Raw genomic sequence first — 23,260 nt, forward strand, 5'->3', positions numbered from 1 at the left:
TTTCCATTATTATGCTTTCCGCATGCTCAACAAACGAACGTCCACACTAATGACGTTGTTGAAAACAATTAGTAATGTAGGCAATCGATGATGACAATCATTATGACCATGAAAAGGGATTCGGAAGAAACTTATACGCGTTTACTGATGATAAAAGCAAATATGTTACTTCTACGTTTGGACAACTTTATTCTTACTAATACTAATGTTATTTGTTTCTTTTGTTGCTTAGTACAGATCACACGGATGTGTGTGTGATATGGTGAATATTGCAATTCGCTGAAAGTGAGCTGAAACGGCGCTAGCTGGCATGGACGCTGAAAAATTGATCTTGTTCGAGAATTCTGTTGGAAACGGTTTGCTTAATTTACCAGAAGCGCTTCTTTCGTAGAAAAAAATTAGAAAAAAGGAAATTCAACGTTGTTTTCAACACCGATTAAGTTGAAGATATAATAAGAATTTTGTTTTGATGCTGCTGCTTGAATAGCGAACATACAATGGCCGGACGAATGCCAATTGGTGCTGGAGTTGTTGCGGACCACCAGAAAGGTAGTGGTGGTTCATGGCATCAACATCAGCTGTCATATGCTTCTTCGTGCAATTCTACTACCCCATACGACTATTATCCTATGACTGAAGAGGAACGACGATGTCTAGAACAACGTTATTATTGGTGTTTTCTTCTGTCATCTATTGTCACGTTTTGCTTATCCATGTTGCTTGTGGTCACATGGCGCATCCTGACTTATATCTGCTTTAGTACTTCTGCAGTTGATGAAGCTTATCGTGTCAAATATGATGCTCTGGCTGAACCTGAACCTCCTGGCAAAGATGCAATTGTAAATGGCACAAGTCAAATAGATGCGATAAATGAAAAGTCATCTATGGTTGCGCAACCTGTGGTCGATCGAGCCGAAGGAAGTCAAGTTGGTTGGATGACAGAAGCCAAAGACTGGGCTGGTGAGCTAATATCTGGGCAGAGTACCACAGGTCGAATACTGGTAATTGTAATATTTGTTTTTTTTTCATAAATAATTCTCAAAACATTTTTTCATAAAACGATCAAAATAGCTTTCTATAAGTAAAATTTAACTACGTAGAATAATATTTGAAATGCTATTTTTTAATTCAAATTATGAAATCACAATGCTATTAAATGAATTAATAGCTATTGACCAATTATTTAATTCGTTATCAACATGCGTTGCTTGCTGGCTGTGGGAAGTTAAAAGACCGAGCAGATAAATTGTACCAAATTGCAACGATACTGCTTTGCCTTCAAATGAATTCACGATCAATCAACGACAACTATACTATTTTTAAATATTGAATTATGTGCATTTATCGACTATTAAATTATTTTTATTAATTTAATATATCATTACAATTTTTCACAAAATGGTTCAGTTTTGTCTGATTCGTTACACTGTTCGTGATAGGGTAAAAATTTACACGCAATAAATTGACTTTTGAAATTTTCGAAAAACCTTTTTCTGTATTATTAAATTAATATATTTAATATAATTTAAAGTAATGCAAATAGCATTGTAAACATAATTTGCGGTTTATTCCCATTCTAAAGATATAGATCTGTTTTCATTATTATCTAAGTGAACTAATGTAAGTGCTAAAATACTGTCCATATTATTGTCCATACGTAAAGCTGTAAAGTTAGAAATTCTTTTACTGTGATTATCTGCAATAATTTTGTTTATAAAACTGAGTCTATCAACAATTTTCCCATTAAATAGCAATTATTAGTTTCAACTCTAAAAGCTGTAAAATATATTTCTGAACGATTTTGAAAATGACATTTTTCATATCCATTTAACTGCAGCACGCAATCTCTGTATGTAGAAGGATATAATGCACCATAGAAAAATTGCATAAAATGGCTACATGCGATTAGTGTAATTGAAAAGTAATTTATAATTTAAAAACTACGTTGATATAGCAAGTAAATTTTCCAATTATTTTGATTACTTTTTAAAATGATCCTGCTGTATGCAGTTTAATAAATTAAAAATAATGATTTTGAATAAAGAACGTTTTCCAATTTCATTTGCAATTTTGAAATTCCAATAGAAATAGTTCATAAATATAAAAAAAGTGTATTATGTAAAGGAGTTTCAATTTTGTTAATAAATAAGAAAATTAATGATTTAAAGCGTTTCAGAACTCTAAACAAGAATTTTGCAATGTTCAATTTTAAATAAGCTGAAAGAATTTTTTCATTCAGTTACAATTTTGCATTAATATATGCAGTCCTCTATCTCGTAGAATATCATGTTGCAATGATTGCGTATTTTGAACTGTTCTCGAAAATTTTTCATATATTCCAGTCATTGAATTTCAAATTAGTTATCTCTCTAAATATGATTTGAAATTTAATCGAATCATTATTGGATAAGTTCAAATTAAAGAAGCTACTCACTGTTTCATTTAGCTAGTGCTGAAAATGCATTCACTCTTATGCATATATAATAGGATGGTTTAAATTATCCAAATAAACTTAACATCGATCAGTTAGTCACAAAGGATTCTTTAGCTTCAATCACACTGTCCAGTAATAATAATAACAATAACAATTTTTTATTTTCAGGTAGTGCTCGTGTTTGTCCTCAGCATTGGCTCGCTCATTATCTATTTTTATGATGCCTCACAGTAAGTTTCGATTTCAATTTGCATGTAAATATGCACGTCGTTCATATTGCCGATTGAGATTTCGTAAAATATATTATTGCGCTCTTTGAAAAGATACTCGTGTTGCACTTTTTAATAGAAAATCTGAATGTTTATTGCTGTCAGACTACGCTTTAATGGCTTCCTGTGGGGTGTGTCAATGGATTTCATACAGACCGAATAGTAAAATAAGATCGATTAAAGCCAGTGGGTGGTGTTCAGCAAGAAGCATGCAGATGAAATTGAATTCTACATAATCGGCTTTTCATGCTTTCGGCTAGGCATGAATTTTATTTGTTATTCAGAACTTAATTTTGATCATGCTTTCAAAAAGAACTCATTGAGAATAGCAGCTATTTTCTGCAAGCGTAAATTTTCTTTTCACATTATTTAATTTAACGTTAAAATGTCCGTTTGCTTCAATAACTTCATTCTGCTTAAACTTTGATTACATCTAAACCTGTTACAGATTTGTTTATTGGACTTGAAATTTATTAGATATTGCCTACCAATTGTTTGCCATATGTCGTTCAAATGAATCTAACAATCTGAATATTGTAATTTCATCTATATATGGAGTTTTAAATTTTATCGACAAGAGCATTCGTCTGATAAAATGAATATTTACAAAATGTTACTATTCATATTAATATTTGTTAAATTTCAAAATTTACATTAAACAAATTTATCAGTTAAAATAATTGCAATTAAAATTGTCGCATGCCTTATGAAATACAGTACGCTAATTAGCAGAAAAGTGCTAATGAAATTCAATTCTCACTATTTCAAGATAAAGTCTAAAAAATTTTTAGCCCAAATTTTCAAGTAGAAACCTGCATCTCATGGTCACACAGTCCGTCTCAGCAAATTGATCTCGCCTTTAATATATTTTTTCTTATATATTTTTTCATTCGGGTAATTTGAATTATTTGAATTTGAATTTGAACGCGTCTTTCATAGGTTTGCTATTTCAGTTTGTTGCTGCAACTGACAAAGTTTGGTTTTTGCTTGAAGTGTACAGCTTCATTGACTACTTTACCATACCTCCATCTTTTGTCGCAATTTATTTGGAGCGAACATGGCTAGGCAAGCTTTTTCACCGTTCATTTTCTATTCCATTTCACTTTAGATATTTTCATTTAATATAATGCAGGTTTACGATTTTTGCGTGCGTTGAGACTGATGACTGTTCCGGATATTCTGCAATATTTGAACGTGTTGAAAACCAGCAGTTCAATTCGACTAGCTCAGTTGGTCAGCATTTTTGTATCCGTTTCTCTTACAGGAGCCGGTTTCATTCACCTGGTCTGAAACTGTTGTCAATTTGTTCAATTTCGACTTGTCTGATTTCGCACATTTTTTAGCTAGAAAACAGTGGCGATCCATTTCAGAATTTTCAAAATCCACAACGCATCACATACTGGGAATGTGTATACTTTTTAGTGGTCACAATGGGTACTGTAGGCTATGGCGATATTTGTTGCAAAACTTTGCTTGGTCGTTTTTTCATGGTCTTCTTCATACTCGGCGGCCTTGTATTCATAAACTTCTGTTTCAAACATACACGCAGTAGTGGTAACTTTGATTAATAATTTTCAGGCTATGTTTGCAAGCTATGTGCCAGAAATTGCGGACCTGATAGGTTCTCGGCAAAAATATGGTGGTGAATACAAAGCTGAGAATGGGAAAAGGTAATTGGATAAAACTCATAGAAAAAAGCAGTCGTTTAAGCCGAGCAATTATTTATATAGACACATTGTCGTCTGTGGTTATATTACTTATGAATCGGTGACGCACTTCTTGCAAGATTTCTTGCATGAAGATCGCGATGATGTAGACGTAGAAGTGGTGTTTTTGCATCGGTAATTTTATACTGTTCATTTTTCACGTCATTTCAATTAATTATTAATAAATGTCATATTATACATTTATCGAAAGATAACCAGTTAAAAATGTATTTTCAGGGTGCCTCCTGATTTGGAATTGGAAGGATTGTTTAAGCGTCACTTTACAAAAGTAGAATTCTTCCAGGGTACAGTTATGGATTCTATAGACCTCAGTCGAGTAAAAGTAAGCTTTGGAAGTTGTACTAAATCTGATTTTCAGAAAAAGCAAACTTCAATTTTAAGGTTCACAAGGCAGACGCATGCCTAATCCTAGCCAATAAATATTCGTCAGACCCAGACGCGGAAGATGCTGCGAACATTATGCGGGTGATTTCACTGAAAAACTACTCTCCGGAAATTCGCGTCATTGTACAACTGATGCAGTATCACAATAAAGTAAACAACTTCATTTGTACATTTGATTACTGATTTCTTTTATTATGAGCAGTTTAATAATAATAATAATAATTCACCGCCAGGAAAATAGTTTGTGTACATCTGTCAAGTATTATTCTACATAAACTTTCAGGCATATCTGTTGAACATACCTAGTTGGAATTGGCGAACTGGGGATGATGTTATCTGCCTAGCTGAGCTGAAGTTGGGCATTATTGCTCAAAGTTGTCTAGCACCCGGATTTTCCACCATGATGGCTAACCTGTTTGCCATGCGTTCATTTAAAACGGTAAAATTGAGCAAAATTTTAAAGAAAAAAAATTTTTTTTTGCTAATCTTGGCAAGTTTAGTCAATGAGCACGCCAGGTTGGTTGAATGATTATTTGCGAGGGGCTGGAATGGAAATTTACACGGAAAGTCTATCGCACAGCTTTGTTGGTATGACGTTTCCTGAAACGGCAGAGTATGTGAATGGGTTCTGCTAATCTCGTTTACACAGTTTCAACACGAGTGAGAACAACGACTCGTTTTTAGATTGATGTTTACTCGTTTAAAACTGCTCCTCTTGGCAATTGAAATTAAGGACGATGAAAGCTTAGAATGCAACATTATTATCAATCCAGAGTCAAACGTTATCATCAAAGTAAACACCCAAGGGTTTTTCATCGCACAATCTGCAGACGAAGTTAAACGGTAATTTCAATTATTCAATCAGTCAAAATTTAATTTTTAATACACGTTATTATTGTTTTTTTGCTAAAAAAGAGCCTTTTACTATTGTCAAAAGTGTCACGATGACGTGCTAGATGTCAATTTGATCAAGAAATGCAAATGCAGAAATCGTAAGTGCTGTATTGTTTGTTTGCCTGTGGTTAACTTTCTAACTATGATTCACTTTTAGTTACTTTGTTCAGAAAAGGGGTTCGGCATGTAATTTTGGCCAATCGAACAGGTAAGCCAAGCCAATCGAACATTATATCAGTAAAAAAGTATAAATTCCTCCTGGATTTATTATTGAATGTATGCAAAAGTAAAGAAGAGTTGAAATGAGATGCAAAACCACACAAGAAGTTTCATGTCTGTTCAGAAAAGTTATTTAATATTTTCCTTTTTAGCAAAAGTGTTATCACCGAATGAACGATCACTGCAGAATTCATTAGATGACCGAAATAAAGGAAATCTTATTGAAGGAACGTCTGAAATTGACCTCAAATCCAGGTATTCAAGTAGCTAATTATTGTGTTTCTTGTTTACAATTTGCATATTATTTGTGTTAAATGTTCAACCAATATTATCAACAACATTATCATTAGCATGCAAGTCCAACGAAATTATTTTTGATAAAACAACAATACTTACTTTTTGCTTTCAAAATGCCGCACGTGATGTTGTATTAACTGTTGGTGCTCAATTTCCAGTTTGAGAGAAGCAGGGCTACCATTGAAAGTTGGCTTGAGTGATCCGGACGATGGCAGCGGTGATCCTTGGCAACGGGTTGACGAAGAAGACATGAAGTACGATTCAACCGGAATGTTTCACTGGTGCAAAGCACGGCCAATTGAAGATATCATTTTGGTATTGTCACGCTTTATTATCACTTAATATTATCTTACTTAACAAAGTAAACATGCGCAGGATCGAGAGCAAGCGTCAGTGACACTTTTGCATAATCATGTTGTGCTTTGCTTATTCGCTGATCGTCACAGTCCGTTGATTGGACTGCGGAATTTTGTAATGCCTCTTCGCGCGTCGAACTACCATTACCACGAGTTGAAGCAAGTGGTAATAGTGGGCGATGTAGAGTATTTACGTCGTGAATGGAAGATGATCCAAAATTTGCCAAAAATTATAATTCTAAACGTAATCTAGTTAATAGTATTATTCTTAGGCATTTTTTCTTGAAAAACTGTCGACATTTATTTAGGGAAACCCGTTGAGTAGAGCAGATTTACGAGCAGTAAATATCAACATGTGCGACATGTGCGTCATTATCTCAGCAAGAATACCCAATCCTAATGAAGATCCCACGTTGACTGACAAAGAAGCAATATTGGCATCGTTGAATATTAAAGCGATGAATTTTGATGAATGCTCACCTAATTTGACTGCAGCAATGTCTGGGACCATTCTAGTGAACTCTCGAAGCCCGTCAATGATGCTTTGTTCCAACCCAATTCGATCTGGAACTGAAATACTTATGCTTACTGAGTTGGGTAGGTTTTGAATTTTTTTCATTTCAATTGACTGATGCAACCTAAAAAATACTTGCAACATTAAAGCACTATAATTAGTCAAAATATCTTTACCAGAAATAGATTAGAAGCTGAAATTTTCAACTAGTTGCACTGCCACACTTTCTCACATTGAAGCTTAAACTAAACCGATCTGTGATTTCATTCAAATTTACATTTTAATTACTGCATACCTTGACCGAGAATGTATTCTGTAGTGAATGATTCCAATGTGCAATTTCTTGATCAAGATGATGAAGACGATCCCAATACTGAACTGTATCTAACACAGCCGTTTACTTGTGGTAAAGCATTCGCAATAAGCGTGCTCGACTCTCTCATGAGCACTGTAAGATTGACTGATAATTCGTTTACTGATCCACATTCGCTTTTCTTTATATATATATGATTTTTCAACAGACTTATTTCAATGACTCAGCACTGACACTTATTCGAACTTTGGTAACGGGAGGGGCAACACCGGAACTTGAAGGTATATTAGCCGAAGGCGGTGATTTACGTGGTGCGCCGTCTACGTCACAACTACTGCGCAAGCGAGACCGTTGTCGCATCGCACAGTATGGTATTAATGACGATGGGCCGTTTGCTGGACTGAATATACAAGTAAAATTCTGATAAATTTCGTTCAAACTTGTATTCATGAAATCTGTGCTTTCTTTGACGCAGGACAACTATACATACGGACGATTGTTTATAAAAGTTCTTCGCGAGCGACGGATGCTCTGCATTGGTCTCTACAGGTTACAAGAGCCCCCTCCTGCTACCTCAGGAAAACGTTTCGTCATTACCAGTCCACCTGAAAATATGAAATTGATGATAACAGACAGGGCAAGTCATTTAAATAAAAACACTGTTTTGCATGTTTTATTATTATAGCTTGAGTTGGAAATTTTAAAATTGCTTACCTGTTTGAAGAATTTTGAACCTCTTCTCTCTCTCTCTCTCTCTCTCTTCAACATTTCAGAAAGCAGTGTGACATGAAATTGACAAAAATTCTCAAATTATAGAACTTTTTGAAAAGTTGAAACGTTTTTGCATTAATTTCCGTTATTGTTTTCAGATATTTGTTTTGGAACCGTTCGACCACGGCATTCCGTATGAACCTGCCAAAAAACGGTAACATGATTACCAAATTTGGAAAGCAAAATCAGGTAGAATAAAAAGCTGAACGTCTTACTCCATTCCAGTTTTATAGCGGGTATTCTGGTTAATATCCGTAAATGTGCAATATTATTCATTTTCTGTTCATCAATCGACCGAACAACAGAAAATCAATAATTATTACAAAGTGAATATGCGTTTCATTCGTTTTTTTTATCTTCTAGCCGTAAATAAACATGTGACAAACTTTTTAATATTTCTTTATCAACAGTTCAAAAGCATATCTGTTCCTCATACGAGGAGGACATATTGTATTTTCAATCAAATTCAATGAGATTAAAAATCAGAAAAAAAAGAAAAAAAAAGAAAGAAACATTCATAACCGCCGGGCTATTGTTTTTTGTTTCTTACACGTTTTCTACTGTTTTGCGCTTCAGTTTTATTCTTCCATTTCTCGAGCTGGATACTCCAATCCGTGATCATATGGTTGCAAAACATACACCTGAAAAGACAGAATATAATCGGATAAATAGAATTATCTCTGAATATGAGAGAAAACATTTTGAAAGTTGTGAAATTGAGTACTTTGTCTGTGGAGATAAGTTTGAGATCTGGGGGAGGATTGGTTATGACGTAGCGCTTTTCCAAATCATCCGTTGATGTGTCATGCAGCCTGTAAAGACCTATACAAAGCATGCCATAATCCTTGAGCGCTTGGCTCAACACTTGACCATATGTAGCGCCAATCTGAAATAGCCTGAAACTTAAACGGACAACTTTTTTCAATCCTCATCCTGCAAACGTTACGTGATAGGACTGGAAGCAACCGTCGGCAAGAGACAACTGAGCTACTCGACAACGATCACGATTTCTCAATGTCTCTGGAGTAGACATGCCTCCACGAAGGCCAGCACCTTCGGCTAAAATTAATTCCAACTCCGGTGTCGCACCGCCTGTTACTAACGTTCTGATCAACGTCAATGCTGAATCGTTGAAATATGTCTATAATTAAGTGTATTTTCAATGAAATGAATTGTTTCAATGTGGAAGATTGAAAGAACTGAAAAAATCCAAATCACTAACCGTGCTCATCAGTGAGTCAAGGACACTAATGGCAAATGCAGTACCGCATGCAAACGGCTGAGTCAAATATAATTCAGTATCCGGATCATCTTCGTCATCTTGATCCAAAAATTGCACATTTGAATCGTTCACTGAAATTTATTTTGCAATCAATTTTAGTGCACTTTCACAATATAAATATGAGCGTTGAAAAATCATATGATCATGGAAACAAACAAAACAAAACATGACATAACATAAATTAATAACGCACCTAATTCTGTAATCATCGGGACTTGTGTTCCAAATTTGACCAATATTTTACTCATTTTTACTGGAGTGCTTAACGGTGAAATTCCTTCGGGCAATGGATACAGAAGAGGTGAATCTTCAAATTGCATAGCTTTAATATTTAAAGAAGCTAATATTGCTTCTTTATCAGCAAGAGTAGGATCTTCAGTCGGATTCGGTATGCGAGCTGATAAAATGACGCACATGTCACACATATTAATATTAACTGCACGCAAATCAGCCCGACTTAAAGGAGAACCCTAAAAGTATAAACGTAAATATGCGCATCAAATTTTCATTTCTAAATAAGTGTAGAAACAACATTTATTATATTCAAAAAAAAGGATCGATTAACAACAATATTGAATGAATAAATAAATTACGTTCTTCAGATTGATAATGTAGAAGAAAAAGAGAAATACTTTGAAGAATGATGATAAAAAAATTGATCAGACAATCAATATATGTGTGTAATTTAATGATAACAAAGAAAAATAAAATATCATCATTTTCATTTCAAGTGAAAAATGAAACTTACATTAAGAATAGATATTTTCGGCAGATTGTAAAGCGTTTTCCATTCTCGTCGAAGGTATTCAACATCACCAACAATGACCACTTGTTTCAGTTCATGATAATGAAAATTTGATGCTCGCAAAGGCATGACAAAGTTACGCAAACCAATCAGCGGGCTGTCTTTATCAGCAAAAAGGCAAACCACCACATGACCGTGCAAAACAGTCATCTTTGCTTGGTTACGCTCCTAGAAATATTAAATGTACAAAAAAACAACTTATCATTATTGAAGTTATTCTTGTACAAGAATGGATTCTTCAATTGGGCGTCCAGGGCACCAGTGAAACATTCCGGTAGAATCGTACTTGATCGCTTGTTGTTCAAAATCTTTAAGCAATTCAGGATCAATTTTCGGAGCAATTGAACCGCCAAAGGACTTTTTGCGCGTGATTTTGGGCCTAAAAGCATTCCATTGAGCAATTAATAGTGGCAATATTAAAAGTTTTCAAAAAAGACGAAATTGCGCACACATCTAACCATGCACATACACATAAACATGCAAGTAGACTGCAAGAACCACGCACAAACACACGTACATAATATGAACGTACTGAAAATGCAAAATGTGACATATAACTTAAAGGAACATGAAATTAATGTGACAGAATTAACACGACATCTATTGATAAAAATTACATTGATGACGAAAGCAGTTCATAGGCTAATAAGAAGCCTTTCGGATTGTACATATCACGCATATCCTTTGAACGATGATTGTCAAAGTCAGGATATTTGTTGTAGCTGAAGTAAAATGAGTAGTCAATGTATATATATATGGGTGGGTGGGTATGATAACAAAAATCTATAATATTACAATATTTTAAAATATTAAAAAGTTATTTATAATCGCTTCCTGTAAGCAATCTGTATTTGGTGTATAATCTAAAATAATATTTAAAATTCAAGCTCTTAAAATCAGCATACTTGAGAAAACGTATCAAATAAATATGAAAAAATGAAACAATACAGCTTCACAATATCAATCAAAGATACAAACAAGTGCTATAAATCAGCAGCACTGAAACTGAAATACTTATTAACAGGTTCTACATTTTTCTGCCTCGCATTTGCATCCCTCAACGTGATTAAATTTCGCAGTCAAATGGTTAGTGAAATCACCGGTTAATAAACAAAACAAATATAATTTACCCTAATTCAAGTTTATATGCTTTTCTGTTGATAGCTGCTCTGGCATCCGAAATGTGCCGGCTACGTGTATCACTCATACGCCGATCCGTGTCACGAACCACTGCTGTAGAAACTTTCCGACCTAAGCAATTGATTTCATTGCTTCAATAACTCGACCATTCAAATAATTATAATACAATCAATTACTCGAAGTGCTCATCATCGCAATCTGCTTGATCTCTTTTCGGAAAAGTGCCACTGAAAACATGCAAATAAATATTATATTTTTTTTTTGAAAATTCCAAATTTATTATTATTTTTATACGCACAATTTTTGCATTTGCACTTTTTGATCAGTGTAACATCCTGAATGTCCGCATGGCACAAGTTGCAATAAAAGAAAGCCCTTTAATAGAAGCAATTTATTTTTAATAACAAATATCTTTGAACAGATGCCAACAATGGCTTACCGTTTCACTTCGTCGGCTGATTGTGCAATAAAGAAGCCTTGGGTATGAGGGTCAATGCGTACGCTTGAACCGGGATTTATAGCAATGTTGCACTCACGTTTTTCCTCATCACGCATCTCAATTGCTAACAAGAGAAGACCAAGTTTTGTGTAGAGTATGCTAAATAGAAATTGGATAATTAACGTCTTCTGACGAAACAATCGTTTCACATTATGATTAAATTTCAAATTTTTCCAAATCCAATTACAAAGAAAAATCACATCAACGCGGTACCGCACGCGGCAATTTGATATTAACAACTACACCAATGGGAATAAATAATCCAAATATTACTGTGCAATGTACAGTAAATGCATGCCATATTGATGAAATGGTAATTTTCGTAGTAAGTGAGTGTTTTGTTTCAAATTCCAAAACGCAAACATGTCTGAATTAGGTGCTGTTAGCATTTCAATTTTCACCATAGATCGATGTCTCCGAAGAAAGTTCACTTAGGTGTGACCCAACTGTATAAAACGCAAAACGCGCACACATTGGTTATGAATTCTGAATTGAAATTGAAAAATGTAAAAGTTTGCATGCTCATGACCCAACAATGCCTGATTGGGAATGACAGTCAATAAAATGAAAGGCAAAATAACAAAAAAAGAACATCCGGTGAAAATTGTTATAGTCTGGTGGGTTGGTTAGTGGAGTCAGAGAAAAGCAGCACCAATTTGAGAACCGCACTTACTACGCAGCTTCGGCGTAAGACATCCCGACAAAACTGTGTGACAAAATTTCAGGATACACTTCCATACTGGCCCCGCATAAATAATAACGCAGCCATTCTGGACTGCGTGAAGACTGAAACAAAAAATAGAAGAAAAATAATAAATTGCACTCACTCTGCCGCGTCTGGGAATGTCATGCCATAAAAGCTAGGTGAAAAATTTTCCGTATACATTTCCATTCCAGCGCCACGCAAATATTCATTAAGCCACCCAGGCATGTTTGGTGACTGAAATTATCGCATGCTTCAGTTAGTAGAGCACCGAAGTGCCAATTCTGCTCTGTTCGTCACAGTCAGTGGGTTATTTATTAAAAACAGCGTATATAAATAAATAAATATATATATATATATATTAGCACTTATTTTTAATAATGAGGAAAAAAATTTTTTCTTCTACTAATCGAATCGAATCGAATATCTAATCTAAGACAATCAATTCACGTGCACGGTAATTTTCACTGAAAAAAACGAATGTTTTATTTTCAAATGTAGCATATAAAAAATACGACACTGCACGTCCATGCACAACAAATAAAACGTCCAAACAAATAATTGGTTATTATTATTATTATTTCTTGTGCAAAAGAAGAAAAAGCAAAAGAAAAGCATCATTCTTCTCTGAAAAAAGTGCTACTTAATAAACACACTGCTTAAAAATAAAAATTAAAAAATAATAACAAACTTACAGTTTTGAACGATCTCATGGCAAATAAATTTGCCATCATTGTGGAAAATCCTGGAGCGAGACAACTCTGAGCGATGAAACCAAGCTTCAATTCAGCAAGACATATAACATCATCTCCTCGTCTCCAATCCCAGCTTGGAATGTTCAACAGATATGCCTGAAAATTGAGTTGTGAGAAAAATTCCACAAAAATACCAAAAGAAAAGCACAAATAAAACTATTATAACCTTGTTGTGATACTGCATTAGTTGAACAATAACTCGAATGTCGGCTGAGTAATTTTTTATAGATATAACTCGCATGATGTTGGCAGCATCTTCCGCGTCAGGATCTGGGGAATATTTGTTGGCCAATACTAGACACGCATCGGCTTCGTCTATCTTGAAATTAGTTGCAAAACAGTGAAATGCGGTTTGAAATGATAAAATTGTGCCAATAAGCAATTTCACCACACCTTCACTCGAGTGAGATCGACAGAATCCATCACCGTGCCTTGGAAGAATTCAACTTTGGTGAAGTGCCTTTTGAACAGACCTTCAAGCTCCAGATCGGGTGGAACTCTGAATTGCAATTGAAGTGGTATGAGTGAATTCGATTTTCACATGATATTTGAAAATAAGCAAAAAAACAAGAGAACCTGTGCAAAAAAATAACTTCCACATCCACATCTTCCCTATCTTCGTGTAGAAAATCTTGCAAAAAATGACTGACCGATTCGAAAGTAATAAAACCGCAAACGACAATATGCCTTGAAAAAAGTTTGTCGCTTTGATTACAATATGCAAATGTATATTTTTGAAAAGTTACTACTTCTTGCCGTGTTCACCCTTGTATTGGCCTCCGTATTTTTGTCTGGCTCCGATCAAATCCGCAATTTCTGGAACATAACTGGCAAACATTGCCTTGAAGCAGAAAGAGAAAAATAAAATTATGATTAATAAGTGTTTATTGAAATAAATACAACTCACCAAACCACCGAGAATGAAAAAAACCATGAACAGACGAGCAAGAGTTGTTTTACAATAAATGTCGCCGTATCCGACGGTGCTCATGGTGACCAGAAGGAAATAGACACATTCCCAATAGGTGATGCGTTGAGGATTTTCAAAATTTTGAAAAGGATCACCACTGTTTTCCAGCTTACAAAAGTGAAAGCAAAATAAGAAATTAATTAAAATAATAACTGAACCAAAATCACGACCTACCAAGTGAATAAATCCGGCTGCAGTCAAACTGACGCTGACAAAAATGCTCACCAACTGGGCAAGTCGAATCGCGTTGCTGGTTTTCATAATATTCAAATATTGCAAAATATCCGGCAGGGTCATCAATCGCAAAGCTCGCAGAAATCGGAGACCTGAAAAAAATTGTGCTTTTCACAATTCATAAACAAACAAACAAACAAACAAATAAAATATTAGTAAATTTTTCCGCCGCTTACCAAGCCAATTTCTTTCCAAATAGATGGCAACAAATGAAGGCGGAATTGTGAAGTAATCAACAAAACTGTACACTTCCAACAGAAACCAAACTTTGTCAGTGGCAGCGATGAACTGAACCGAGGAAAATTTTATGATAAATAAGAGAAAGGCAAGAAATGAGAGAAAAGTTGCATAAATTAAAATCTTTTTACCCGAATAAAGAAGTAAATCAAAAAGAAAATATTGAACGCCAAGTCGATCTGCTGGGACGGACTTTGCGACAACGGAATACACGTTTCGACTTGAAAATGCGGACTGAAATTAGAAAATTAATAATTAATAATTTTTTAATTAAAAAACAAATACTCACTTGGAAGCATCGTAAAAGTAGATGATCAACGATGCGATACTCAGGACAAATACTAGCACAACCTGAAACCAAATAAACTTATTCGTTTATTAGAATTATATAGATTACAGCATATGATTATAGGTTATTGTAAAGGTGTGTGAAAATTAATTTAAAAAAAAGATTAAAACATTCGTATGATTTGAAATGTTGAAAAGTTGTAATTATTAAATTGTAGTAAAGCAACCAACTGACTGACTGCAGTGTTTCAATTTTCTCTTCGTATGTAAAAGGAACAACGACAATTTTTATTACTTTTCAAATATATCAGATTAGCATTGCACACAAAATATACATATGCATGATGTTTGATAAAAAAATTTTTATTTATTTATCAATTGAATTATACATTCATTCAATGGTATGTCAAATTCAAATCTATTTGTTGCATTGGACTTTTTCGACTGTTCGCTTGAATATTGTTGACCACAAACAATTATAATATTGAATTACATGTTTGCCAAGCGAAACTACTACACTACTATCCCTACACTACTATTATTACTGCTAATAAGAATAAATAAGAAGAATGCATGAAAAATATTCCATTCGATGAAACAAGCATTCGTTCGTTCATTCAACATTCCAAACAACGTCAACTTGAAACGAACGTCTGTCAAAGGAGAAGAAGAAGCAAAAGAAAAAATTCAAATTATTCCAATCCAACTGAATGCGAATAAAAGTAAAAGTGATTTTAGAAAAAAGTGAAAATTTAAATTCAAATTTCTGTTCAAATTTCATATAAATTTGAATTTGTTCTTTTTAAATTAGCAAGCACAGAAATGCTTTTTTTTCAACAGAGGCGGAACGAGCGAGTGTGAAAAACTTTTTTCCTGCACTGAGCATATATAAATTGATAAACACAACCGCATCAGCAGCAGCAGCAGCAGCAGAAGCAGAGGGGTGGGGGCGAATTGTTGGTTCACTGATTGATTGATCTCTGAAAGTTGCGGATCTACGCTCTTTTGGAGCGCTTGTGCATGCATGCACTCTTAGTTAGTTGGTCGATCGAAAGTAGATGCAGGAAATCGCCAAATATTGCATATCTTATTACTATTGTTATTATTATTATTATTAGCATTATTTCCAAACGCAGATGGTATTTGTTTTACCAACGATTGAAATTCATGCACATGAATTTCTCTATGCAGTAATATGCTTGAACAAACAAACAAACAAACAAACAAAAACCTCTCACTCTGTCTCTCAACTGATGAAATGAAAATTTAAAAATTCAACAAAGATATATTTTCGAATAATTTCAATTTTTGAATATATTAACAGAAAAATAAATTGCTCGAAAAAACACATTAACGTGCAATTATTATTCATAAATTTCAATCACTAGCATATTCATTTGTCTATTTTATCCGTTGTTTGCCCTCTTTGAGATGAGATAATGAATTTCAATTGAAATTTGAAAAACGCCGTCAATTTCACAAGCAAACCAAAGCAAGTGAAACAACATGCACACAGCTAATTTGAAAATTTGAAAACTGCAACAACACTTTCACAGCATAATAAGACATCGATAAAGCTTCAGAAGTGCACAAACTGCGCAATACACTGTTTGATCAAAGTAAGTACAATACAAATGTGATGGCCTATATCTATTGTTAGCATTAAAAGGATAATTAATTTCTATCGAAATTTGAATCAATTCCAAAAGACTAAAATGCACTTTTTTTTCAATTACAAATGGAGAAATTATCCATTGAATCAAAAAAAATGAGAAAATAAGCACCGTCACAATCTGCCATGAAATTGACCAATTTCAATCCTTACTATATACTTGTTAAGAGAGAAATATATTATATGAAATTGTCTTTCTTTCATTTTTTTTCTTTTTAAACATGAAAGTTTATTGATCAAAAACTACGTGTGCAAGCAAAAATGCATGCGTACTCAACAGCCACATAGTATTATTATCACAGTGGTTGAAACGGTTCTTTCACTTACAATAGTACAGAAAATAAGCACTAATTGCATATTAATTTATGTTTGAAAAAACTGAAATTGAATGATTTCCAAGTTATATTTCATAAATTCAAGGATTAAGTTGTTCTTTCAGAGAATAATTTATTTGCAAATGCAAAATTCGATTCTGGTGAAAGAAATTTACATTTTCATATCAGCGTCAATCTATTAATGATCATTAAAGAGATTTTCAGAAAGTCAATTTACCTCTCAGTAATACATGATTGTAAAAATTTTTCATTTCTAAAGATTGAAATTATACTTTAAAAAACAAAATCAAATAAAGCTAGAAAAGATTTTGATTAATAATATGATTCAATAAAATTTTGTCAATACTTTCTGCTAATTAGAATTTTTTTGCAAAAAAGAAAACTTGCAGTATAGATTATGAGATGATGTAAGCACAAAATAAAAAAAGCAAGATTATATATATATATATATATATGTATATATGTATATATATGTGTTTCAATGTTGAATTCAGTTTTGTCAATTTATTTGAGTAGAGGGTGAATTTTCTCGACCAGTGTTCAAATGTGTCTGTGTCTGCGAGTGTGCGTTGCTTAATTGACCAAAGCTAAGCTAATAAGCAAACAAACGAAGCGTAATTGTAAGCGTGTACGCGGCGCGTAGTAGAATGGGCAATTAGAAAAAAAACCTGAGAAGAAAACGAAACCTCAACTATATTCTCTGTCCTGATTGTTTGTTTATTACTTATTAATTTCTTTTAAAAATATTATTATTATTATTAAAATGTCCGCATTTTTCATTTGTATTCGACTGAACGTAGACAAGAAGCGTAGAAATGGTCAAATAATCATCATAATGCAAAGCGAGAAGAAGTTAATTTTGCGAAGAAATTTTGCTTGATTGGAAAAAGACACAAACCCTTTTGGATGATTAAAAATAGCAAAGAGCGAAACGAAATTCGCAAGCAGAAGTAGTTTGATACAAATTTGCAGCAAGTTTTATAAATTTAATTAGAAGAAGATAAAATCCATCAAGTGGTGAACACCAATACTGATGATGATGATGATAAAAATAATAATAATAGTACTGTTAATGTTGCTGTTACTGTGCATAATCATAAGTTCAATGAGCCGAGAAAAATCTGAGGAGCACTGAGTGAGTGAAATGATGCTTGTTTGATAATGAGTATGCGCGGCAAAATTGGATTAGACTAAATACAAAGACAACTTCGCTTTGGGATGAGTATCTTCAATGGAACTTTAGTGAGAATATTAAAGTCGATGCAATTGAAAACGACAATGAAACAACAATGATTTTTTGTTTTTTTTGTCAAAATAAATTTCAGTTTCCCTAATTTGAAGAAAAAATAACTGTTATTTGTCTCTAAATCTCAAGTTTAGGTCGTATTCTTGTAAAAGTAAAAAATACCAAAGCATCTACTTACCAATATCCGTCCGGTGGTACTCTGGCCAGATATCAGTTCACCAGCCCAGTCTTTGGCTTCTGTCATCCAGCCGACGTGGCTTTCGTTGGTCGTGGACTGCTGTTGTTGGGATGAAGCCACCACGGACAGGGTGAGCTTTTCGTCCACATTCGCCGTCGACTGGCAAGAGTCGTGGAAGAATTTGTTGTCAGTGGTGCGTTTGTCATCGTCGACCGAGACTGCATCGTTCGGGTCGTCGAAACGGTCCCTGTCCTTGGGTCGAGAGCAGAACAAATGGCTCAAAATTCGGTAAGTGACCACGAGAAGCATTGACAAGCAGAACGTTATTATTGAAGAGAGCAAAAAGCACCAGTATTTCCTTTCGTCTAGACAACGGCGCTCTTCTTCGGTCATCGTCTCGAAACGGTACGGAGTTTGATTGCAATTCAACGGATACAGGCCAAGTCCGCCGCCGCCGCCCTTGTGAAATTCGCTCATGTTTTTTCTGGTTTTTTTTTCAAAATTTCACAAATCACGAAATTTCAACCCTAGGGGGTCGTCAGAACCCTGAAATAAAAGGGAAAGGGGAGAAACATGTATTTTCCTTTACAATCCACTTCTTTACAATTCAAAAAAGAAGGGTAATTTTCGTTTCATTGTTTTTTTTTCATTCTATACGGTGCACAATAATTGACGAGAACAAAATTGGCATTATTATACGACTTACCTTTTGTTTGATGAATGAAGCAAAGCCGGCGGATTAAATGGACAATTGAAATTCAATGGAAGTGAGCAGCAGCGGTGGCAGCATTTTCTGTGTCGTCGATAACGCAAGCACGATGAAAAGATTATCTTGTTGTTGCTGATGATTTAGCCTGCCGTTTCAGCAATGCGGATCAAGAAATAGTGACAGCGTACGTGTGGCTCAAAAAAACTCAAAAAGCCTCAAAACTACTGCTATTCATCTTCTTGGAAAAAAGCTGAAGCTTCATTTCAAAATACATCATCTGGAGTAGGGGTTTTTATAATAATTTTTTCATCTCTGTGCGCAACATCTGCACACCATCACCACCATCAACATCAGCATCATCGTCGTCGTCGTCGTCGTCGTTGTAGTCGTCCTTGTCCAACGATCAAACTCTCAACAATCTCACCTCATTGCACTCGACTCACTTGCTCTTGCTCACAGCCTGCTGGCGGCAAGCTGATTGTGCATGTTGGAGGAAAAATGAAACTCCTCTAATTTCTTATTTTTATTCCTATTCCAATATATATTCCTCTGTCAAATGCCGGCGTTGCAATTTCAAACTTGCTGCTTATGCTTCTGCTTCGGCTGATGCTGCTTCAGACTAGGAAGAGTACGTAGCGCCAGCTGCCGCCTCCTTTCCAACAAATTTGTTGCTTACACTTGCGTTTTGCTTACTTGCTTTCTTCCAACTGAGTAGTTATTAATTGATCGACCCACCAGATGACCAGTCTCTGCTATCATTGCTGGATAAAGATTCTCGAATATTATATTTTCTGCATCCTAAAACATTTCATTTATTCATTTATTTGTTCGTTTGTTTATTTTTATCAATATCATTTTTATAGAATCAAATTTTATTTTCAACCACTTGATGAGAAAGAAAGAGAGGAAAGCATTTAACAACAATTCTCACAAAACACAATATAAATGAACGTTTTAAACGAAAATTTCAAAAAAAAAATCACTAATCAAATCTTACTATATATATATATATATATATACTAACTCTACTACACACTGCGCAGGCAGGAAATTCAAAGTGAAATGCTGACTTGTAATTTGAAAACTCTGATTGGAAAAGTAAAATTGATTATTTATTACATATCTACATCGATATATACATATGTATGTATACTTTTAATGTAATAATTCAAAATTGCTCAAATTATACAAACTATGACTCATGGAATAAAAGGCCCAGAAAAAGGAATAAAACGTGTTGAAAATAAAATTATCGATTTCAACGTGCACTTGTTGGATTAATAAAAGTTTGCCAAGGCACGACAATAATTCAAATTTACTTTGTTATACAAGGCTATTTCAATGGAAATTAAATTATTTCAATAAATAGACAATGAAAGAAAAAATTATTTTCAAAAATTAGCATCATTTGAAAACAATTCATTCTTTTCTATTGTGCTAATACTTTTTAAAATATTGAAACAAAATTTGATTAAATTATTAAAAAGAAAAAACAATTTTTTTCTTCCAAAGAAAAACCCCCTTAAAAAAAGAATATAAGTAAGTTCCAAAGAGTGATTTTGTGACAAATTTGCAAAGAAAATCCATTCATCTTTATTGCACTTTGTGTTTCGCCATCAATCGGACCGATTGATCTATCCGTTGGCGTTGAACCTTTTTTCCAGATACTCAATAATTCATAAATAATAAAAATAAATTTAGCATTTTGGTGTAAAATTTTATTATTGATTTTCATTTGACAATAATCAAAGCCCATTTAATGCTAGATATAAAATATCACCTTTCATTTTAGGAATAACCAAAAAACAACGAGAAAACTTGAAATTCATTTCTACATATATATTATACAAATATATTCAAAATGCTATGAATAATTTAAGGTGACATTGGAATTTGAACTTCAAAAATAGCATCCATAATTTGCATGGAGCACGTTTGAAATGTTCAGCAATGTCATCTGTCAGTGGTGCTCATAAGATCAAAATCACAAGTTAATGCCCGCATTTTCTGCTCGACTGTATGTAAATTTTATAATACACTTAGATAAACAATTCACTGAAGTGAACATTTCGATCAGAAATGAAACATTTTCTTCTAATGAGAAAATAATTAACAATTCATTTGTTTGTTGCGTCCCTTTGGTTTATTTACTAAAGCAAAACAATTTTTGTCTAACAAATATGCTACGCTGAAGATTGAAGATTAATTATAACTGTTTTTTTTAATAACTCTTCAATAACAATAAACCTGAAATAATACACTGCATCATTCAAAGTATATTTTTGCTGTTGTATATTTAAACAAATGAAATTCATTCATTCGAAAAAAACAATTCAGATTTCCCTTATGAATATCAACAGAGATGGTTAAATAATAATAGTCAAGACTAAATGTACTATTGTAAAGTAAGTATCGTTTTTTCTGAATAATAAAGAATCTGAAAGAAGAAAATAGAAACCAAAAAAAAATAGATAATTCATTTTTAAAATTGTGTCAAAGTTAGACTGACGTTTTAAAAATTATTGATTATTGCTGCAAATGTAAAAATAACAATGTTTATTTGCATGATAAATACCTTTTAGATGATGATCAATACATTTTAGGGCATTTTAGCACGTTGGAAGCGTTCATTCACTTTGCAACTATTTCATTTCATCATTTGTAATTTCATCGCTGCATAATTATCTTAGCACAAGAATACTCATATTTCGAGAAAGAATAAACAATTCCCTTTTGAAAAACTGTACATATATTTATTTAAATATTCTTATCAGGAATAAATAAATTCACTTTTTATAGTTTAAAATAAATATGAATTGTAACAAATTTGACATTAGATGATAAAAAATAATTGCGTCCAAATTTCACAGAAACCAAAATAATATTTCAATCTCATTTCATTCAACTAATAAATAAAATATCAAAAAGCCTTATTTCGCTCAGCTTCAACATTCAACTTGCATAGAGTAAGATGGAAATATTACTTCAAAATAATAAATAATTTCATCCAACCGTCAATATCTCTTTCTATATAAACACATTTTGTAGAATTTGTAGAATTAATAAAGTGAAATAAATTTCCATTTATTGTTATATTGTTTAAAATTATTATTAAAGAAAAAAAATACATATTGGAACTTTGAAAATTTTAAAATTAAATTTTGTTGAATAATTTAAAAACAAATAAATGAATAACAATTAGAACACAAATGCAGTTGTATAATAAGTTTGCCAATATAGAAATGTTGGATTGACTGAATAAAAGAAGAGTGAAAATGTTGAAGATGAATATAATAAATGTTCAAATGCCAATTTGTGCCAATTGAGGTTGAAATTAAAATTGCCAATATTAAAAGTGTTGCCTATAATAGACGAAGAACCTCCTAGACCACTTGCCAAAACTGAATTACCATTGGAAAATGACCATTTCATCAGAAAATATTTTCCATAACCAATTTTATTTTCTTTTTATTGTAATACTTATTCAGAAAATATGGAAAAATTTGATTAAAAAAATTAAAAATGCAATCGAAATAAAACTAATAACAAACTACCTGATGATCATTAAAAGTTTCTCACATTGTTGTCAATTTTAAAAACTGAAGATAAAATAATCCAAAAAAAACAGAGATGAATTAATCGTTAGACTGTTTTCATTGTTTTTTAAATAAATATGCACAGAAGAATGAAGATTAAAATTTTAATTTTGGCCAATATAAAATGGAAAGTTTGGTTTTTGAAATCGGATTTTCCATTCGCTTACTGAAGACTAACTGATTGGCTTTAGCTGAACAACAAGCTCTCAAGTCGCGTCTGTATGTTTGGCTATTGATCGGACAAATTTGTCAGCGTTCAATGGATGCTTGAACTAACCAGTCGACCAGACTAGCCCAATGAGCAGGGCCATGAAACACGCCCACCATTTTTGGCATGAAATTGAATTTGCCAATTCCACAGAGCCTGCAATTTGTTCTCAAATAGCTAACAAGCGATCGTTCGTTATTTGGGAAAAGTGTAGCCGAAAATTAG

General features: G+C 33.3%; 6 protein-coding genes across 6 annotated transcripts; 3 read left to right on the forward strand and 3 right to left on the reverse strand.

The window, feature by feature from the left end:
* Positions 1-497: 497 nt before the first annotated feature.
* On the forward strand, positions 498-1,330 carry Tsp_10879 (calcium-activated potassium channel slo-1). The gene is made up of 2 exons (XM_003370222.1): positions 498-1,001; positions 1,169-1,330. Exons 1-2 carry the CDS (start codon positions 498-500, stop codon positions 1,328-1,330), a joined length of 666 nt encoding a protein of 221 aa, XP_003370270.1.
* A 68-nt stretch (positions 1,331-1,398) lies between these two features.
* On the forward strand, positions 1,399-7,188 carry Tsp_10880 (calcium-activated potassium channel slo-1). Its single transcript, XM_003370223.1, has 18 exons — positions 1,399-1,440; positions 2,603-2,664; positions 3,495-3,597; positions 3,657-3,783; positions 3,836-3,987; positions 4,047-4,217; positions 4,282-4,373; positions 4,434-4,544; positions 4,647-4,752; positions 4,812-4,964; positions 5,098-5,253; positions 5,315-5,427; positions 5,499-5,657; positions 5,879-5,916; positions 6,080-6,182; positions 6,383-6,539; positions 6,600-6,824; positions 6,889-7,188. Exons 1-18 carry the CDS (start codon positions 1,399-1,401, stop codon positions 7,186-7,188), a joined length of 2,370 nt encoding a protein of 789 aa, XP_003370271.1.
* A 212-nt stretch (positions 7,189-7,400) lies between these two features.
* Tsp_10881 (calcium-activated potassium channel slo-1) lies at positions 7,401-8,336 on the forward strand. Its single transcript, XM_003370224.1, has 4 exons — positions 7,401-7,544; positions 7,616-7,819; positions 7,883-8,077; positions 8,277-8,336. The coding sequence occupies exons 1-4, from the start codon at positions 7,401-7,403 to the stop codon at positions 8,334-8,336; spliced, it is 603 nt and encodes a 200-aa protein (XP_003370272.1).
* A 420-nt stretch (positions 8,337-8,756) lies between these two features.
* Tsp_10882 (calcium-activated BK potassium channel alpha subunit superfamily) lies at positions 8,757-15,486 on the reverse strand. The gene is made up of 22 exons (XM_003370225.1): positions 15,481-15,486; positions 15,093-15,154; positions 14,935-15,037; positions 14,743-14,854; positions 14,507-14,658; positions 14,270-14,440; positions 14,112-14,203; positions 13,756-13,861; positions 13,529-13,681; positions 13,303-13,458; positions 12,732-12,844; positions 11,845-12,003; positions 11,582-11,632; positions 11,396-11,536; positions 10,883-10,987; positions 10,491-10,644; positions 10,209-10,433; positions 9,654-9,930; positions 9,401-9,531; positions 9,120-9,319; positions 8,903-9,074; positions 8,757-8,819 (listed from the first exon to the last, which is right to left on the reverse strand). Exons 1-22 carry the CDS (start codon positions 15,484-15,486, stop codon positions 8,757-8,759), a joined length of 2,904 nt encoding a protein of 967 aa, XP_003370273.1.
* Positions 15,487-18,474: 2,988 nt separating this feature from the next.
* Tsp_10883 (hypothetical protein) lies at positions 18,475-18,999 on the reverse strand. The gene is made up of 2 exons (XM_003370226.1): positions 18,523-18,999; positions 18,475-18,486 (listed from the first exon to the last, which is right to left on the reverse strand). The coding sequence occupies exons 1-2, from the start codon at positions 18,997-18,999 to the stop codon at positions 18,475-18,477; spliced, it is 489 nt and encodes a 162-aa protein (XP_003370274.1).
* Positions 19,000-19,903: 904 nt separating this feature from the next.
* Tsp_10884 (hypothetical protein) lies at positions 19,904-23,154 on the reverse strand. Its single transcript, XM_003370227.1, has 5 exons — positions 23,105-23,154; positions 21,461-21,478; positions 20,834-20,898; positions 20,256-20,317; positions 19,904-20,029 (listed from the first exon to the last, which is right to left on the reverse strand). The coding sequence occupies exons 1-5, from the start codon at positions 23,152-23,154 to the stop codon at positions 19,904-19,906; spliced, it is 321 nt and encodes a 106-aa protein (XP_003370275.1).
* Between the last annotated feature and the right edge of the window lie 106 nt (positions 23,155-23,260).

This window comes from Trichinella spiralis, assembly GCF_000181795.1.
Source record: "Trichinella spiralis strain ISS 195 chromosome Unknown Scfld1085, whole genome shotgun sequence".
Taxonomy (NCBI): domain Eukaryota; kingdom Metazoa; phylum Nematoda; class Enoplea; order Trichinellida; family Trichinellidae; genus Trichinella; species Trichinella spiralis.

Coding starts and splice junctions, on each gene's coding strand:
- Tsp_10879 (XM_003370222.1), top strand. CDS start 498: ATGGCCGGACGAATGCCAATTGGTGCTGGAGTTGTTGCGGACCACCAG. Junction 1,002..1,168: donor GTACCACAGGTCGAATACTG/GTAATTGTAATA, acceptor ATGAATTAATAG/CTATTGACCAATTATTTAAT.
- Tsp_10880 (XM_003370223.1), top strand. CDS start 1,399: ATGGTTCAGTTTTGTCTGATTCGTTACACTGTTCGTGATAGG. Junction 4,218..4,281: donor TCTTCATACTCGGCGGCCTT/GTATTCATAAAC, acceptor AATAATTTTCAG/GCTATGTTTGCAAGCTATGT. Junction 5,917..6,079: donor AATTTTGGCCAATCGAACAG/GTAAGCCAAGCC, acceptor TTTCCTTTTTAG/CAAAAGTGTTATCACCGAAT.
- Tsp_10881 (XM_003370224.1), top strand. CDS start 7,401: ATGTATTCTGTAGTGAATGATTCCAATGTGCAATTTCTTGATCAAGAT. Junction 7,545..7,615: donor TCGACTCTCTCATGAGCACT/GTAAGATTGACT, acceptor ATTTTTCAACAG/ACTTATTTCAATGACTCAGC. Junction 8,078..8,276: donor ATAAAAACACTGTTTTGCAT/GTTTTATTATTA, acceptor TATTGTTTTCAG/ATATTTGTTTTGGAACCGTT.
- Tsp_10882 (XM_003370225.1), bottom strand. Junction 13,459..13,528: donor TAATGCAGTATCACAACAAG/GTTATAATAGTT, acceptor CTCAATTTTCAG/GCATATCTGTTGAACATTCC. Junction 9,931..10,208: donor CGAAAATATCTATTCTTAAT/GTAAGTTTCATT, acceptor TTATACTTTTAG/GGTTCTCCTTTAAGTCGGGC.
- Tsp_10883 (XM_003370226.1), bottom strand. CDS start 18,999: ATGAGCGAATTTCACAAGGGCGGCGGCGGCGGACTTGGCCTGTATCCG.
- Tsp_10884 (XM_003370227.1), bottom strand. CDS start 23,154: ATGGTGGGCGTGTTTCATGGCCCTGCTCATTGGGCTAGTCTGGTCGAC. Junction 20,318..20,833: donor GATTGATGGCGAAACACAAA/GTGCAATAAAGA, acceptor TTTTCCAATCAG/AGTTTTCAAATTACAAGTCA. Junction 20,030..20,255: donor CCTGCGCAGTGTGTAGTAGA/GTTAGTATATAT, acceptor GAAATGTTTTAG/GATGCAGAAAATATAATATT.